Source organism: Euprymna scolopes, chromosome 2, assembly GCF_053919585.1.
Source record: "Euprymna scolopes isolate OS-2025 chromosome 2, ASM5391958v1, whole genome shotgun sequence".
In the NCBI taxonomy this organism is placed as follows: Eukaryota; Metazoa; Mollusca; class Cephalopoda; order Sepiida; family Sepiolidae; genus Euprymna; species Euprymna scolopes.
Genome location: NC_136483.1, coordinates 28,118,656 through 28,139,332, shown reverse-complemented (window position 1 = coordinate 28,139,332; position 20,677 = coordinate 28,118,656). Strand labels below are relative to the sequence as shown.

Sequence of the window (20,677 nt, the reverse complement as noted above, 5' to 3'; positions counted from 1 at the left end):
ACCGTTTTTTTTTTCATTGCCTCAAACCACCGCTGTGGCACTCGTGTCAGTTGGTCAGCAATGTTTCGTGCTGATGGAACCAGCGTCACATCCAATGTCAGCCCGTACTCTTTCACTAGCTCCTTATGAGTGCTTAATTGCATCCTAATGAGCATCTCGCTTGCTGCTTTGGTGCATACTCGCGCCTTTCCAGTTAGCGTGTCCAAGACCCAATGGTATACGCAAACAGAATCTGTCTTTATGTGTAGCACCTTGCTCTGCCACTGGAGAGCCAAATTGATGCCTTTCAATACGGCATCCAGTTCAGCCAAGTTGATATGTTGAGAGTCATCTTCAGGTCGCAGCCAACATGTATCTTCCAACACAGTTTCACACATCTCCAAGGCTGCCCCAATTGCTAGGGAGCTAGCATCGACCCATACATTCAGCTCTTTGCCGTCCACACACCTTCATCAGTGGATACAGAGACCGTTCCAACACCGCAGCATGCATGGGACATTCCACCAATTGTGTTGACATTTACGTTTGTTTTTCTCCAAGACCGGCACCGGTCTGCATGTAAAATTGTCCTGGAGCATCATGTATCAATAAGCGCCAAACATCGCATCCCGTCAACATGGATGCTTATCACCGGGAGCGTCGTGTTCACATCTTGGTTGGGAAGGAGACTGGCACTTATGCGTCCTCCCCTTGCTCGTTTCCCGAGCAGTTCCGAGCCCAGTGTCCACTCTCACCGCAACGGTAACACCGTGTTCCACATTTTCGACAGTCCCTTGCAAGGTGGCCTTTAACATTGCATTTGAAACAGGTCGCGTTAACAGGATTATTCTGGGCCCTGTTGTTGGGTGAGCGTGTGGCCGCAACCACATCCTGATTTTGTTCGCCAGTCGTCGTCAAAATTCTCGCTCTCGACATTAGCTCCCCCATGGTCAGGGCTTTGATGTTCGGCACCTGTTGAAGAGCAATTGAGATGGTGTTAGGGAATCCAGTGACAAAAATTAATTTTGTGAGTCTCTCTAAGCTTTCTCCTGTGAATCCGGCCAATCCAACCAACTACCTGATTTTGTTGGCGTATACATCCACACGTTCACCAGCCCATCTAACCATAGTTATTTTTCTATATGCTGCAAACGCGTCATCAGTAAATGCCTCCTTTAATCGAGCCTCAATCTGGTCTATTTTCTTTTGATCGTCCTCCTCCATTTCCATGTAGAGGGCCAGCGCATCGCCTTCCAGGTATAAAGGTAGCAGACTCGCTACGTCATCCACCTGCTGAAGTTGTGCGACAAGTCTCACTTTTTTCAGCCACGCTACAACGTCTCCCTCGCCAGAGAACGGCTTGATAATATCACTGCTTATCCGCACCTTCGCCATATTCGGGCCGAAATAGCTTGAAACAAAAATGTAGTAGGCAAAAAAAATAAATGTTCTGTCAGCAACAGTACAACTTCAAAATAGTCAATATCGCCCACCTCCAGAAGAGAGGGAATTCCTGTCCGTGATAACCGTGGTAAAAGAAGACACACTCCAATCGCCAGAAACACCCACACACACAATTTGCAGGACACTGCCGACTCGTCTCTAGCCTCCTGCTTTTATAGTGGCCGGGAATTATCCATTTGTATAATCACATGAGAAAGAAACGTGATTTTCCGAGAGTTGCATGGGGTAAACGCTAATAAAACCCCCGGACGCCATCTTGGAATTCTCTTTTCCCCCCAACCGGTGACACAACAGACGTACCCGAGGTAAGCTCTTTTTCCCCTCATTTTAGTTATTGCTACTTCTGCTACACATTCTTTTATATTTGTCCGGGCAATGTTTGAACACTGGTCCTGCTAATATTTCATATTATCCCTACCATTAAAATTTATAAGAAAATTGGCACACTATGTTGTTATATTTACCAGTTGCATTCACTGTTGCATATAGTTCACTGAAATGCTACTTAGTAACATTACATATGTTCCTATTTGGTTGCCATCACGAGGGCAGATTTGTTTTTTTTCAATTGATAATTAGTAATCATTTTTTATAACTAAATCATTCTCTTATATTTATTTAAGCAATGTCAAAACTCGAATCCTGCTAGTATTCAATAAAATCATTGCCTATGTAATTAAGTAAAACGTTGAAATACCATTGTGTTATATTTACTAGTTCTATTCACTCTTACATAGAGTTCACTTAATTGCTATTTCGAAGCATAAGATACTTACGTTTGTTTTACCCATTTACCTCCACACAAAGGCGGGGTGTTTTCCTCAATTGATTATTGTTTTTTATTTAAAGCATTCTTTGTTATTGGCCAAGGCAATGTTGGGACACGGGTCCTACTAGTATTTAATATGATCACAACCATTAAAATTTAGTAAAAAATAAAATACCATTCTAGAAGTTGGAATGATAAAACTGTTGCCCTAAAGAAAACAACAGTACAGCTTTATTTTAAAACTTTTGTTGAAAAAAATCCATTTAAGTAACTTGATTATGTAGTAGAGCTGAAATCATTTCAATACTCAATCATCGCCTCTATAAGGGTCTGGAACTGGGAGCATGCGGTTTCCACAAGCGCCGACGGGAGCTCGCCAAATACTTGGCGAATGGTGGCGATCAGGCTGGCATTGGTGTTGTGGAAGGTCATGTTAGTGATGTTCTCGACGTATAACCAAACGAAGTAGTCCAGCGGATTTTTACAAGGGGAGAAGCGGAACCAGTGTGAGAGTGGTACAAAGTCGTAGCACTCCTTATGAAGCCAAGTTTGGGTGTCTTTGGACTTGTGAGCCGACACCGAGTCTTGCCACCACACTCCAGGTCTGTCAGCAGCCACCTGATTGCATAAGGGGATCACCACAATCTTTAGTACATCCAGGTATACTTTAGTGTTGAATTTCAAGCCGACTTCGAAGATGTGAGGTGGCATGATGAGGCCGTTATGTGAAACCATAAACGTGGCCGGAATCTTTTTCATAATCCCGAGCACGTCCCTGTTATTCGCGGCAATCCAACGACGCATTTTGAGGATGCTGGCAATAATCCTGTTGTTATAACTTAGATCGATAGAGAGCATGAGTTGTACAGCAGCGTACCTTTAATCTCACTCCTTGAACATTGTGTCAATTTCAGACATGATAAGTAAATAAAAGTATACGTTTTCTATCGCTCTTGGGATTTGTGCACAACTGACCAACTAGTAGATAGCCTGCAGCAAAAACAGAAGACCGGTTTTCGTCAAACGGAAATGGAATCGTGTCGTCTTTTCTAGGGCGACAATTTTATCGTTCCACCGTTTATTATATCAACCAGTTACACCTACTGGTACATAGAAGTCAATGTAATACTATTAAACAACGTGACATAATGTTTATCAGTTCCAAGTATCTTTCATTTTACTCAATAGTAAATAGTAGTGGAGTTTTGTGTTATTTAGACAGACTTAAGTTTATTTTTGTAAGTGAAACCATGTCACAAAAAAGCTTACCTTGGCTCCAAGTGGTAAACGTAGTTTTGTTTGTGTACAAGATTTGGGGATATGGTTTCTTCTTCTCGTAGTCGCACTCGTGAACATACCCAGTCACCATAAACCAGCCTTTGTTGTCCGCACATTTATTGTGATATGATGAAATATAGAATTTCCTATAATTACTGAAAAATGTAGAATTTAATTAAAAAATGTGAATTTTGGCAATGGTATAATATCGCTTTTATTTAATTCCAAACATAACTATGAGGAGGATATAGTATAGAAAAAAAACGAAGTTTGTTTTCTGGGGGTTTTGGGGTGGGTGAACTGAATTGTCTTTTGCGACCGGATGGCGATCTGTTGAGTGTTTTTCAGCGTACGGCCGACCTGCAAAACAAACGGCATATCAACCCTTGACTCAAGGAGGACTGAGAAACACCCAACCACGATTGAAAACTTACCAGGTGTGACCAGAGGAGTGTTCAGACTGGGTCCTGCTATATCAGAAAATGGCATATGGGCAACTAGCTCCATTGCCTTGAGAAAGGCAAAAGCTAAAAGAGTAAACTCTGACAAAAATTTGATTTACATTTATGTCGAACTCTGCTAACTAGGCAAACCTAGATCTTATGACCTGCTCAGGTCTACTTCTGGAGACGCAACTCCAGCTTCGACTGTATAGCCAGAGAAGACGTTGAAGTACACCAGACTAGATGCAGAACGCCATTTTCTCACATGACAGAAAGTTGCCATCATCATCATCATCATCATCATCATCATCAATTGTAAAGAAGGATCAGTTAGCAACGCCCACTTTAGAAACGTAGGGGTCAAATTCTTTTACAGCTAGGGATTATGACTTTACATTTCTAACAATAATATTATTTGGTTTTCTAAAATTTACAAATTAACTTGACGAAATAATATTTTTAAAAATCTGGCGATATTTCTTTTATTTATAATTCGCGCTAACTTCGGGGTATACTATCAAGAAAATGAAGAGAAAATGACAAGTTTCCTTTTTTTTTATATAGACAAAGGTGTCTTACACCGGAAGTCTCAGGAAAAATTATATTAATTATTTAATAAAATGTTTTATAAACATTATTTCGTTTTCTAAAATTTAGAATTAATTTAATGTTTTCAAAGATCTGATAAAACTCCTTTTATCTTTTCCCTTTCTCTCTCCTATCTCTCTCTTTAATTTTCGGTGGCCTTGAAGTAAATATGATAGCCTATGAAGTCAAGGTTTCAATCTTCCGACCAACAAAAATTAATACTTCATACACTGATAATTGTGGAAGCATGAAGCACTAATGTCTTTAGGTAGAAAGATATTTGTTAATATTTATAAAAAATATATATATATCATAATTATAAATCGCCTATAAGAAATCAAAGTTGAGCTCTTTTTGGAGATTTGAGGAGAAAGCGTTGAACTTTAGCGCGAATGAAACATTCCATCTTCGGGTCGTTTAATATTCTCCGGCTGTTTACTAGAAATGGCATTTATAGGCTCTATATTTTAATCAATTCTTATGTTAATTACCGATGGTTTGAGATAAAGATGCTGGTCTACGAAATCGAGAGTGGCTTTGTGACTAGGTTCAAGTCTCCCTATCACCGGAATTATCACTTCCTATACTGGTTATTGTGAAAGCATGAAACACAAGTGTCTGTAGGTGTAAAAATAATTGTTAATATTTATTTTTTTAAATCTATATATACCAAATTAAAAGTATTAAGACTCATGAATTAAAACGAGGTTATAAGAGTGCTCGATAAAAAACAGCAAAATATAATATTTTTATTTATATAGACAAATATTACGTAGTCGCTACACTGAACATGCTAATGTTTCGAATAATTGGTTGGCAAGAACTAAAAGTTTTCATCATATAGCTGATTTAGCACTGAAGGCGACTGGTTCTCAAAGAACCAGTCGCATTCAGTAGCATATAAGCTATAATACGTTCAGCGTAGCGGCTGTGTAATATTTTTCTATATAAATAAAATTATTATATATATATGATATACGTAGGCATTGAGAAATTTCATATATTTGACGATACATATAAAACGAGAATACGAATTTCACAACACAATAATCAGAAACGTAACTGAGAAATGTTACTTTGGAATAAATTTAATAATAAATTTAAATAGTAAAATAATATTTTTGTAGTTCTGACATTTTATTTTAAAGAAACAAATATTGTAAAATATTAAAAACTCTGGAATTTTGTATTCAATTATGAACCAACAAATAGACGTGTTGATTAGGATTAACAAACTAGAAAAATTAGAATGAACAATTTATTGAATCCTTTAAAATTAATAATTACATGTCTACATCTCTAATATATTTAATATATATCCACCCAACCGTAATTTAGTAAAAGCTGTCGACTTAATGTAAAAAGACATATAGGGAGCTTATCCGATACGACATTTTGAAAAATGTAATATGTATATTCATATGTTTATATTCTGGGAGATCATAAACAAGTGATGGTGGACAAGGAATATTATCAAAATAAATTAGATCCTGTATTATAGAAACAAACAAAGAAAACGGGCACATAAATAAACAAGAATGTAATAAATTCTACTGACTCGACCTCAATGCCGAATTTATTAGTTGGGGTTTCATTTGTAAAATTTTCCCAAGATGATTCCAATACACGAGACTTTGAAAACCAATTTTCTTTTGTCGACTTTTGACCATCAAAAATCAGTGTAACAACATCTTTGTTGTTTTTTCTTGCAAGCATCTTCACCTGGAAATAAAAAAAGACATGAAAAAGAAATATCATTTTATTACAACAATAACGTATTAAACGGAATCTGAAATAAATATACAAGGTTTAGTAAGTTTTCAGACTTTTTGTACAGGCATTTAAAATTGTCGTAGACTCTTGAAAATTCAATATATTATTGCCATACATTTTATTAGGTAATTGAGCAATGTTCATGATTTCAAGTTCAAATGACCAGGTACAGCATGAATTGGAATACACTCTACTAAAGTATGATTGTCAAAGCTAGTGAATTTCAAAAATGCAATCTGAACGTGAGGACAATTTAGAAGAACGATATGCAATAAAATTCTGTTTTAAACTTGGAAAAATACCTAGAAATGTACTAAAATTTAAAAATGCGTACATTTTTTGAAAATAAGGGTGGTAGGAATATTTAAACACAGCCGCCGAGAGTAAGTGAATAAATATGAGATAGGATAGCCGAGGATTCGAACTTGCGAAGCTAGATTTGGAATTGAGAATTCCGATCATAAATTAAAATAAATAATACAGAATGGTATTGAAAATGGAATGTAGAATTACTATTGTTTAGTTCACATTAAATAGTTAGATATCTGTTTATTGAAAAAGGAATGTAATGATGTAATTTTGTTTCTGCTAAAGAAATGAAATTAAAATAAGGAATTTAAAAAACGGACAATGGAACTTGTTTGTAAAGTGGGTAAATCAAGGTCTCCTTCTCCAACATCAGGGGGCTACGTTCCAACCTTCCAGAGGTTGAAACACAATTACAGGAGACGAAACCGGACATATTCTTTCTAAGTGAAACTGGCATAGGGCCAACCACTTCTCTAGACGAATTCATAATTAAAGGATACTCCAACTTAACATCTAAATCTGATGGCTTCTCGTGTGGCAGGGATATCTCCAGAGAAGACCTTAATTTACCTTATATGAGTTACACTAGCTTACACCACTGCATTTATATTTGCCTTCCATCGCCCCCACAACACTGGGGTTACTATCTTTAAGAGTATATCGGAGAAAATTGACCATATCCTGTCTGCACATCCTTCGGCTAACATTCACATTTGCGGTGACTTCAATGTCCATAATGTGGAATGGCTGACCCACTCAAATAAAATCGATGACGAGGGAAGGTTTTGTCATGATTTTTCCATTGCCTATGACCTCACTCAGACTGTTCACGAACCCACGTGTGTGCCCGATACACCCGGTCAATATGCAAGCCTTCTAGACCTTTTCCTCACAATTTCCCCTGAGCTGTGTTCATGTTCCGTTCTTTCTCCTCTGGGATCCTCTGACCACTTCCTTGTATCAGTTGATAAAAATGAAATGTAATAAGTCTACAGACGTACCTCTCCACCGTACTGTATACCGATACCCTATGGCTGACTGGGATAGCTTCCATACATTCATATCTGACAGACCTACCTCTGCATTCCATGTTTAAAAAGGATGTGTCCTCTATAGTATCAGACATGACCGAATGGTTACTTGTAGGCATAGACCGATTTATACCATCCAAAAATCCAACAAAAACCTTACAGCCAGCCATGGTTCTCCCTGAATGTGCTGCTGCCATCACGCACAGAAATCATTTTTTCATAGCTACCAACGTAACAGATGTACTGAGACTAAACATTAACTCATTTCTCTCTGATAGGTTCATAAGAGTAGTGGTTGATGGGCAGAAATCAGAGGCCCACAGTATTAATGCTGAAATCCCTACGGGGTCAATCCTGGGCACAACTCTCTTCTTGATCTACGTCAATGATCTCCCAAAACAAATACTTAAATCATTCGTTGACATCTATGCTGATGACAGGACCATCTATGGCAACACATCAAAGGCCGTAAATGACAAAGTTCTCTCTCATTCTCTCTTCGATCTTGAGCGTGTGGTACAATGGGGGAAGAGGTGGCTGGTCACTTTTAATGCATCCAAAACCAAGCTTCTATCTTTACATCATCAGCGCTCTGATCGGTATCAATTGAAATGGATGGCTCTCGTCTTGGGGATGTTCCATGTTTTAACAAGCTTCTGGGTTTGACCTATACTCCTGATCTGAAATGAAACACGTACATCAAATCTGTTGCCAGGGACGCTGGGAAAATGGTGGGATCCTTTTACCGCTCCAGAAGATATCTCACTACTTATGCAATTCTCTATCTGTATAAAAGCCAAATACGTCCAAGAATGGAGTACTGCTGCCAAATCTGGGCAGGAGCTGCTAAAAATAGGCTATCCTGCCTTTACAGAGTACAAAATAGATTTCGTGGTTTAGTGGGGGATGCCCTTTTCTCTTCCCTGCAACCTCTCTCCCACAGAAGAGACGTTGCGAGCCTGTATTTGTTTTATCGTTATTTCCATGGCAGGTGCTCGTCTGAACTCCAATCCCTCGTCTCCCCTAGCCATTCTTTCATGAGAAACACCCGTCTGGCTGAAACTACTGTCAATAATTTTCCCCAATCTTTATCTGTGTCTAAATCCAAACGTAGATTCCATGAGCAAAGCTTCTTTCTTAGAACTACACGCCAGTGGAACTCTCTGCCGCTTGCCTGTTTCCCACCTGACTATTACTTGGACGTCTTCAAGTTCAACATAAACTCCTGACAAACCGAACCCTTTCAAAACTCCCAGTACTAATGATTACTACAATACTATCTCATTGATTACTGTACATGCAATAACCCTTATCCCTGAGTGGCCTTCGGGCCTTGATAAGTGGTGACCCCCATGTAAAAAAAAAATTAAGTTACAGAGTCGGCTTTGTAGACACGTTAGAAACAATGCATGTAAGGCAACGTGTCTGATATGCACGTGTTGGTCATGCAATGACGTCATGAGTTTTCAATAATGTTGGAGCTTGGCAAAGGGTAAGTCAGTCAGTTCGTCAGGGGAGAAGAGAGGAGTCAGAGACAGAGCTGACATTGAGCCTTGGAAGCGAAGGGGAGAAGAAAGAAATCATGTAAAGACTTGAATTCCTTGATGCAAAGTCATTGACTGGTAAGAATGGAATAAACGAATATCATCATAATGTTGTATCTGTGTCTTCATGTTATATTATTCAACACCAGAAAGGTATTGTGAATTTATATTATAAAAACTTTATGAAAATCATCATCTCAAAAATAGGTAAAGAAATATATGTGTCAATGTTATAGAAACACTCCCATTGTCAGAACTGTCAAACAGTATAAATGTCAATATCACTATCAATCTCTCGATCTATCTATCTATATATCTAAATCTCCTCTCATTGTGATTACATGACGTCAGCTCTCCTGCATTAACATGTACCCTGTCTCTTTATATATGCAGAACTGTCTCTCTCTTTATCGATACGCGATATATCTGCACACAGCATGAACACTCTAAGACCCTCTCTTACTAACAATATTAACAACAACAAATATATAACATCAGTCCTCTTCTAATAAGAACTATGCAATAGGCATCAAGTTCTCTGTGACTTTGGTTATTCTCTAAGCTAAATGAAAGCCTTAGAGGCTGTCGCTATGAGACAATTGAGGATTGAAAGAGGCTGTGACGAGAGTCATTGACACGCTCACACAAGAGGACTTCCATGGTGCCTTCCAGGAGTTGTAGCAACGGTACAGCAAGTACATTGCAGCCGGGATAGATTACTTCGAATAGGGCTAGAGTTTAATGTGTGTAATATCAATAAAAGTATCTATAGAAAAAAGTATTTTTTTAAATGGAGAGTAGATAATATAGTGGATGTGTTATCGGCACTCCAGTAACTCTCGCTTCTCCTTTTTTGTCCTCAGTCCTCATTCAATGAGTGATTTTTCTGACAAAGGGTGAAGAAAAAGCTGCTTAAAGGTCGGTAGTACTTGGTGACCAGTAGTCTGAGATGTCGGAAATTTTTCTGTCTCTGTCTGTCCTTGTGGCCATATCACTAGTAAGGGTGCTAGAGGTAAACGTTTTGTCTGGGCTGACGTTATCCGCCTGATAGTCAGGGACCCGAATCTTGGATTAACCACTAAGGAGGCTGTCCTATCAGCAGGCGCAAAGTACTGGGACTGCTGTATTGCCATTTGGTGAGTGGATCTGGACCATGCAGTAGTCTCTGGTGGGGCTTCTCGATGCCATACTAGTGGGTAATTGTTACGGCTTTACCTTTTCGTGTGCTACAAAAAAAAAGTTTTTCCTGTCTTTTTCTCTCATACTTTCCCTCTCTGTACTGCTCTAACCAAGTATGCCGACCTATTCTACAAATCCCAAAACCTCAACATGAAATATCTCCAGAATAAAAACTCGATTAAACCTAGAACCCCATCTTCCAACGTAGACACCTACTACCATGTCTCCTTCTCCAACATCAGGGGTCTACGTTCCAACCTTCCAGAGGTTGAAACCCAATTACAGGAGACGAAACCGAACATATTATTTCTAAGTGAAACCGGAATAGGGCCGACCACTTCCCTAGATGAGTTCATAATTAACGGATACTCTAATTTAACAGCTAAATCTGACCCCAAGATAGCCATGGGCATGGAATATGTGTCTACATTAAGGATGGCTTCCTGTGTGGCAGAGATATCTCTAGAGAAGATCCTAATTTACCCTATATGTGCTTGAGGGTAGCACTTGCTAATACCACTGCATTTATATTTGCCCTCTATCGGCCCCACAACAGCGGAGTTACTATCTTTAAGAGCATATCTGAGAAAATAGACCACATACTGTCTGCAAATCCCTCGGCTAACATCCACATCTGTGGTGACTTCAACGTCCATAACGTGGGATGGCTGACCCATTCAAATGAGACAGACAATGAGGGGAGGTTTTGTCATGATTTTACCATTGCTTATGACCTCACTCAGATTGTTCGTGAACCCACCCGTGTGCCCAATACACCCGGTCAATATGTAAGCCTCCTAGAAATTTTTCTCTCAACTTCCCCTGAGCTATGTTCATGTTCCGTTCATTCTCCTCTAGGATCCTCCGACCACTCCGTCGTATCAGTTAAGATAAAAACAAAATGTAAGAAGTCCCCAGACGTTCCCCTCCACCGTACTGTATACCGATACTCTATAGCTGACTGGGATAGCTTCCGTACATTCATATCTGATTTACATCTGCACTCCATGTTTAAAAAGGAAGTGTCCTTTATAGTATCAGATCTGACCGAATGGTTACTTGTAGGCATAGACCAATTCATACCATCTAAAAAATTCCAACAAAAACCTAACAGCCAGCCATGGTTCTCCCCAGAATGTGCTGCTGCTATCGCGCACCGAAATCACTTTTTCCGTAGCTACCAACGTAATAGATGCACTGATACTAAAGCTGCTTTCAGGACTGCCAGCAACCACTGTCAAAGAGTAATAAAAAATGCAAGAGAGCTATATGCCCAGTCTGTTAAATCCAAGGTAGCTGATCAGCGGCTTGGTTCCCACCAGTTTTGGCAAATAGCAAATAGGATCCTGAACAGAAGTGTGCGTTCAATCCCAACCATATTCAATGGACCAGAGGTCATCTCGTCAGCATCAGACAAGGCCAAACTATTTGCCAAGAACTTTGCAGCTAATTCTACCCCATGCGACGAAGGCCATCAACTCCCCATATTTCCTCCTATAACACAGACCAAGCTAGGTAACATACAAATATCCGTGCATGAGGTCGCCAAGCTAATCAAGAACCTAGCTTCCAGTAAAGCAACTGGCCCTGACGGTATCCCAATTATAGTGTTAAAAAAGCTTCAACCAGAACTTGCTCCCATACTTACGAAACTATTTAAGCGCTGCCTTAAGGAATAGTGCTTTCCGACTCCCTGGAAGACCTCATCAGTTTGCCCTGTATTTAAGAATTCAGGTGATAAGTCATCTCCCTTTCAGTACAGACAAATAAGTCTCCTGTGTGTTATGAGTAAGTTGCTGGAATTCATATTAAATAGAGAAATAGTCAACCACCTCAACAGGAATAACATTCTTAGTGACACACAATATGGTTTCCGCTCTGCAAGATCTACCGCAGATGTGCTGACGGTTATATCCCACAGGATTAGTGAATCTCTTGACAAAGGCTTCCTTTCTAGGGCAATTGCTCTTGACATATCAAAGGCCTTCGACAAGGTATGGCATAAGGGTCTACTTCACAAGATTTCCAGCTATGGTATAACTGGAAATGTTTTCTCAATCATTAAATCATTTCTCTCCGATAGGCTCATAAGAGTAGTGGTAGATGGACAAAAATCGGACGCCTGCCATATAATGCTGGAGTCCCTCAGGGGTCAATCCTGGGCCAAACTCTCTTCCTGATCTACATCAATGACCTCCCTAAACACATACTTAAATCATTCGTTGACATCTATGCTGATTACACGACCATCTACGGCAACACATCAAAGGCTGTAAATGACAATGTTCTCTCTGATTCTCTCTCCTCTGATCTCGAGCGCGTGGTTCAGTGGGGGAAGATGTGGCTGGTTACCTTTAATGCATCCAAAACCAAACTGCTATCCTTACACCATCAACGCTCTGATCCCCATCTGGCATCAATTGTGATGGATGGCTCTCGTCTGGGTGAGGCCCCGTGTTTTGACAAGCTTCTGGTTTTGACCTTTACTCCTGATCTGAAATTGAACACGTACATCAAGTCTGTTGCCAAGGTCGCTGGAAAGATGGTGGGATCCTTCTATCGCTCCAGAAAATATCTCACTACTGATGCAATTCTCTATCTATATAAAAGCCAAGTACGTCCAAGGATGGAATACTGCTGCCATATCTGGGCAGGAGCTTCTAAAAACAGCCTATCCTGCCTTGGCAGATTACAAAATAGACTTCGTGGCTTAGTGGGGGATGCCCTTTTCTCTACCCTGCAACCTCTCTCTAACAGAAGAGACGTTGCGAGCCTATCCTTGTTTTATCGTTATTTCCATGGCAGGTGCTCGTCTGAACTCCAATCTCACGATAAACATCCGTCTAGCTAAATCCACTGTGAAAAATTTCCCCCACTCTTTATCTGTGCCTAAATCAAAACGCAGATTCCATGAACAAAGCTTCTTTCTTTGAACTGCACGCCTGTGGAACTCTGTTCCGTCTGCCTGTTTCCCACCTGACTACAACTTGGATGTCTTCAAGTCCAATGTTAACAAATTCCTAATGAACCGCCCCCGTAAGTAAACACTTCATCAAATCTCCACACTAACGTAATGTACTTGCAATAACCATTATCCCTGAGTGGCTTCCGGGCCTTGATAAGTGGTGATCACTGTGTAAAAAAAAAAAACTTATTTAAGACACCTCGTAGAATTTCTTTATTTCATACACTTAAATGGTTAATATTTTAACACTTCATGTTCAGAAAAAGTTAACTTGATAGATGTATATAAAACATAAGTTCATCGATAGATCAATAGATAGACGTGTAGTTATATATTAAAAGAATAAAATCAAGACATGACGGTTAGAAAATCAGACACGTGCGATTTTTTTTTCATTTTAAAATAAACATTCATTTATTTAAAGTTTCTCATTTTCGACTTATAACAAAGCGCTCAATGTTTTTAAACAATACATTTTTTTCTTACTTGCCATGATGCAGTTGGACGAAGTCTCTATTTGTCGAAGATAGATGTTGCATCGTTCAGTCCAGTGGACAAGCATACACTCATGCACACATACGTAAAAATTAATAGAAATCCACATTTTTAATGTTCAGAGATATATAATATTTAACTAAAATAAAAATAAAAATTGGGTTATTAGAATAATATATTAAAGTATATAAACGTATAGAATTTTCTTATTTTCTATTTCCAAATGGTAAATATTTTGGCACCCAGTGAGTACTAGAAAAAGATAAATCGATAGTACGCTATGTATTTCAGAACATTAGTTCATCGATAGATAGACGTGTAAGTAGTCTTTAACAAAATAATATTCAGAGATAGGCAACACTTAACTAAAGGGGGAAATTGTCACTTTGTCACCACAATTACATATAAACGGAAATATTTAATAAATATAAAATGTCCTTGTTTAGTATTTTTAAATTGTAAACATTTTTGCACATAAAGTTTAGAAAAAGATATACCGATACATAGTTACGTATTTTCAAACATAATTTCATCGAAGGATTGATAGACGTGTATTTTTATATTTTGATAAATAATGTTCAGAGATATATTACTTTTCATTAAATAATTTTCGGACATAACTAATCAACAATGTATAGACAAAATTCGACTTTATTAATCAGGATAGACTCCTCCGAAGATAATAAACTGATTATAACGTTATATTAATAATTAGATTTTTTTTTTTACAGAACAATTAGCAGTTTTCTCACTAGCCGATATCACTTGCTTCATTGAATTCAAGTATATTTGATTGAAACAATATTTTGGGGTCTGGAAACAGAAAGTAGTGGTTGGGTCAGACCTGGAGAATAGGATGGGTGCGGAAGAAATTCATAGTGCGATTCATGCAGTTTTACATCGTTACGATCGATCTGTGACGCGGTGCATTGTCGTCGTAAAAACACACTTTCTCCTTTGTGACTATTATTTGGCAATTTCTTCCTTAAAACGCATAATGATAGCATATAATAGTCAATATTTCTCAAGGTAATCGATGAACAAAATACGTTCCATATATCAAAATACGGAGATCACAACCTTGTCTGTCGATGCTTGCGTTTTTTTTTTTTTTTTTTTTTTGCTTTGGGCGAATTTCATCTGATGCTGTCTACTCAACTGACAACCGATTTAACTTCAGAGTTGTATATTATTTGTAATCTGGAAACCTGAGATTATTTAAATTATGCGATTATTTTTTATTAGCAGCAAAATTCAATATTCATCAAAAAAAGAAGCGTGGTAGCATGAAACTTGGACAAAGTAATTGACATAGTAATTGACAGGTTTTCTTACGCTACTCAACGATGATTCTTTTTAATGTCCCCTTTTATGTAACATTACTGCGAGTTCATTTTTCATGCTTTTATAACAATGATCATATACGAGGGGCGTGCAATAAGTAATGCCCCTGACCCACTTTCCATAATAGTAGAGCTACGAAACTTGTCACAGTTATTAGTTTTTCTCTACATAGGAACCACCCAGAGTTGTGCATTTCTCCCATCGTTTGATGCTGCTCTCGAGACCGTTTTTGTAGAACACCCCAGGTTGGTCCTCCAACCACGACGTGACTTCAGAAATCAATGCTGCATCATCTGGGAAACGCCTTCCTTTCAAAAACAACTTCATGGCTGGGAAGAGGTGAAAGTCAGAGGTTGCAAGGTCAGGAGAGTAGGGAAGATGGGGCAGGATTTCATAACCACACACCCGTGCTTCTGATCTAGCGACATGCGAGTTGTGGACCGGAGTGTTGTCCTGAAGGAGGAGGGTACCTTTGCTGATCTTGCCTCGCCTCTTGATTTTGATAGCTTCCTTTAATTTCCTCAAAAGTGAAGCATAATAGGCTCTTGTAATTGTGGTAACCTTTGCCAGGAAATCTGTCATCACTACTCCGTCCTTGTCCGAGAAGACTGCGAGCATGACCTTGCCAGCGGAGAGCTGCACCCTTACCTTCTTTGGAGGTGGTGAGTCCAAGTGCTTCTACTGCATTCACTGGGCTTTGGTATCTGGATCATAGTCATGGACCCAGGTTTCATCCTGTGTAATCAGTCTTTTGAAAAACTTTGACTCATCTTCTTGGCACAAATTCATCCTCAGGCACTCGAGGCGTTCTCGCTTCTGGCATGGTGTGATCAGCCTGGGAATCCATCTGACAGACACCTTATGTATATGCAAATGGTCATGAATGATAGTTTTCACAGACCCTGTACTAATCTTGGCATCTTGGCCTATTTGGCGAATAATAATACGCCGATCTTCCAAAATGCCAGCCTTAACTTGACGGATAAGTGCCTCATCAATGGCAGAAGGGGAGCGACCAGGTCTGGGAGCTGTTTTCACAACCTTCCGACCATGTTTGAATTCACAATGTCAGCGTTTTACAAGGTCATATGATGGGGCATTATCACCATAAGTTTCTTTTATTTCATCAAAAGTTTCGTGTGGTGTGTGTCCTTTCAAATACAAAAACCGGATCACTGTTCGACATTCAACAGGCTCCATTTCACACGTGACTCGGTTCAAACACCTGTAAAACAGAAACCACAATTAGTTCAGAGCTGTAATTTGACACATAACCCGTATAGATATAAATCGTTGCAGATGCAAAATTTCAGCTAGATCAGACAACTGGAAGTGGGTCAGGGGCATTACTTATTACACGCCCCTCGTATTTTGATGATGAAATTTGAAAACAAGGCTATATCAAAGGGTAATCATTCTCATATGCCTAGCCAGAGTTGTCAGATTAGACTTTCTTAAAGCAAATATTGCGAATCTGGCTTCTTTGAAGCAGCTTGGCTTTCCAAAATTTTATTGGGCATTTGTTAAAGCGTAACGTACGTACTAAGGAAAGAACAATCAGAATATTATATAACTGACTCACTTACGACAGACAAGCATCGTTACACAATTTCATAGATGGAAATACACAGGTATAGAGGTGGAAGCCTAATTAGAATTTATTTCAACATCGTACATTTTTAAATGACTTACTTTTTGTATGGGTAATGTATTCCAAGCGTCGATCAAATTACTCCGAAATAAATCCGAACATAGGGTATGTGTACACTTTGTTGGACCCCAGCTGTCGTAAGTACCAACGCCCAAAAAAGAGGACACAACCTTAAATTCACTTCCGCTCTTCACAAAATACATTTTAAACCATTCGTCATCTGAAAGGCAAATGAAATGATTAAAAACAATATATATAAACACTATGGAAAACGCACGAAGTCTTTAAAAAGCGGTATTTAACATTACGTCTTAAGTAGAAATTATTTCGAGTTATGATTTTAACTTGTTATAACTAGATGGATGTAGAGCGTTGATTTTATCATTGGTTCGAGAAGTACAATTCAGACACCTTTGAAAAACTGGGGCATTGAAAAAATTATCAACCAGTGAATTAGTGAGGTTAATATCATATTAAAAAGGCTAATGACTCTCTAAGAATATGCTTAAAAGAGAATATTCGAACAATAATAAATATATTAAATTACTAGTTCGCAGCCGAGCGTTTCCCGGTCGTACAATACGCTTAAATATGATATTTTAATTTATGCAGATTGCATATACATTATTATAGAATCAATCCGCTATTGATTATATATATTATATATATACTATTATGAGGAATAATTTACCCGGTTGAAATTTTATTATCTCCCTTGCTGATGTAATGTAAAATATTCCCCTGCAAAATTTTTCTTTTAACTTTAAAAGAGAAAAGCTATTTCTAAAATCGGATTTTTTCGATTTTCGATACTTATTTGCTGTACGAAATATGCGAACACTGCCTGGCATATAAATTAGCTTTGTGTGAAATTTGCAAAAGATAGGTTCAGCTGTTTCGAACCATATGAGGAAGGAATTCTCTCTCTCACACACACACACACACAGTGACTTTTATATAACAATAAAGATAGAGATAGAGATAATATACGAGTGCGCAGAATTGATGATTGTATGGAGGGCCAGGCTGGGCGCTGTAAGCTATTCTTTCATCTCAGAGTAAACTCACAAAAATAATTAAATAACATGTATGCATCTATTTTGGAGAATCTCAAGTAACCTTTTATTTTCCAATTTAAGCTGCTTATAATAAGGAAATAAATGTCAGATGTAACGATTACTGCTACATCAGTACACATTTTATGTCAGGAATAAATGGTGCAATAAAGGATGATGTCTTGCTGCATGATATTTTTTACATTTAATTTTAGTTTAGAAGTATTATCGAACAGGTATTTCCGCTCAATCTAACGGAAACGTAATAGTGTGTAGCCATTATGTAGAACAGATTACAGCCCAAAATCGAAAAAGAGTTAGATCTCATAATGAACGATCACTTAATTTATTATATTATGTTAGCTAAAATCGAGGAAGATTCTAGACTGTAAGGAGAGGTAGGCTTGGATTTGGAGTCTGTGGGCCTTTGCTTTCTTCACATGAAAATATTAAATAAATAAACTGCAATTCGTTTAATAATCAAGAATAATAAATGCTCTAAAAGTTTCAGGACTTTCTCCAAATCGTTATGAAATTAAGAGTAACAAAAACATATTAAAACGTAAACTGCAAATATGAAACATGAGACACGTACATCAAATCTGTTGCCGAGAGTGCTTGAAAAATATGGGGATCCTTCTACCGCTCCAGTAGGTATCTCACTGCTGATGCAATTTTCTATCTATATAAAAGCCAAGTACGTCCAAGGATGGAGTATTGCTGCCATATCTAGGCAGGATCTGCTAATAATAGCCTATCCTGCCTTGACAGAGTACAAAATAGACTTCGTAGCCTAGTAGGGGTGCACTTTTCTCTTCCCTGCAACCTCTCTCCCACAGAAGAGACGTTGCGAGCCTGTCGTCTTTTTATCGTTATTTCCATGGCAGGTGCTCGTCCGAGCTCCAATCTCTGGTTCTCCCTCGCCAATCTTTCACGAAAAACACCCGTCTCGCTGAAACCACTGTCAGTAATTTTCCCCACTCTTTATCCGTGCCTAAATCAAAACGTAGATTCCATGAACAAAGCTTCTTTCTTAGAAGTGCACGCCTGTGGAATTCTCTTCCGTTTGCCTGTCTACCTTCTGGCTACAACTTGGATGTCTTCAAGTCCAACATAAACAAGTTCCTGATAAACCGACCCCTTAAGTAAGACACTTTATCAGATCTCCATTACTAACGATTACTACGATATTGTCCCATTGATTACTGTACACGCAATAACCGTTATCCCCGAGTGGCCTCTGTGCTTTGATAAGTGGTGACTTCCATGTAAAAAAAATCAACTTAACATCATATTTTAAGAACAACATTTACTTTCTGTGTACATGTTTAGTAATTAAAAGTTTATATCATATCTAAATATAAATGAGTATCTGTTTTTCATATGCTTTAAAATGTTAATCTAAATACACGATCATTTGTATCGACTGCAAATAATACATAATTCATGGAAATGTGTTTAATTGTAATAACATCAAACTATTCAAGAAGTGTTTTATTAAAGCCAAAACAGAAAATGAATTTGCTAAAATAATAATGACGCATGATTGACGAACAGATTCCGATGCAAACAATGAAATCAGCTGTGCAAAGTTCAAATACTATCAGACGGTATTGTGATCATTTAAAATGTGGTAATATCGGAAAACTGAAAAACTTTCTCCCATCTATAGCAAATGTCAACTTAATTTTTAATCTACTATTTTAATTATTTCTCTTTATATGTAATAAACAAGGATTAGAAGTTTGTTTCCTTGATATATTTTCAGCTTCAGTTTGTGCTTTTCTATTCAGCCTATTTTCTTGACTTTGTGTTGTTATTGATGTTTGTGTTATTTTCGGTGATCTAAGAGAAACAGGTAGATATGTTAGCTAGTTTTCGTTTAGCATGAGATAATTATGTGCAGACAAACTGATACCTGGCTGCTTAGTGAGGTCAAAAGATTGGTTATCTGAGAGTTGTTGAAACCATGATAACACGAAATAACATATGCGATGCGGAACTGAGGGCAAAAGGAAAAACAACCGATTCTGAATAAAAGTGAGCATAGACAAACGTATTGAAATGCAGATTAACATATAATTAGAAAAAGGGAGTGCTTGTCTCTCTCCTAGCAAGATAAGTTATCTTTTTGACTGTATTTTACGGATGTGGATTTGATTGATTGTTTTCTTTTTTACATTTTGACCCCAAACAAGGCACATTGCCACTTTGGTGTAGGGGGCTACTATCAGAGACATAAACTACTGGGGTACAATCTAGGGAGTTGGGCAGCATGATGTCGGTTCACGTTACACTTGAACTTCTGCATGTAAGTACAGTTCGGGAAGCAGGGACGCCGAATGGAATTCCAAAGTGTAGCGTTTCTGGGAAAGAAATGTCTGGAGTGGAAAGCTCTCTTATATCTAGGGATTTCTACTGTGTAGGGGTGGGATTTAGCTGCTTGTCGGGTTTCTCGAGGGTATTTACGTCGTAGGGGCTCAAGCGCTTGCAGTTCGCCAGAGCATTCATCATTAAAATACTTGTAGAAAAGGCAAAGGGATGTAACATTTCGTCGGTGGGACAAAGGCTGAAGCTTAGATGACAGTTCAGGACCTATCAAGTTGAAGACTCCCTTTTAGACCTTGCCTAGAAGCGAGAGACTAGTAGCAGATGCACCAGCCCAAATATAACAACAATACTCCATACGTGGGCGAATGGTGGCCATGAGAGGTACAGGATATTTTCGGGTGTTAGTAGCTTTCTAACACGGTAGAGAGAGCCTACCTTCTTCGCAGCGGTCCTGGCAATCCTCTCAATGTTCCAAAAAA

The 20,677-nt window shown here is 38.4% G+C and overlaps 1 protein-coding gene across 1 annotated transcript in view; it reads right to left on the bottom strand.

Moving 5' to 3' along the window:
- Positions 1 to 5,994: 5,994 nt before the first annotated feature.
- LOC145303449 (uncharacterized) overlaps positions 5,995 to 20,677 on the bottom strand; it is a 33,593-nt gene continuing 18,910 nt past the window's right edge. Inside the window, exons 3-4 of the mRNA XM_080144786.1 lie at positions 16,854 to 17,032; positions 5,995 to 6,243 (exon numbers count right to left, since the gene is read on the bottom strand). Coding sequence (XP_080000912.1) covers positions 5,995 to 6,243; positions 16,854 to 17,032 — 428 coding nt within the window. The remainder of the gene's footprint in view (positions 6,244 to 16,853; positions 17,033 to 20,677) is intronic.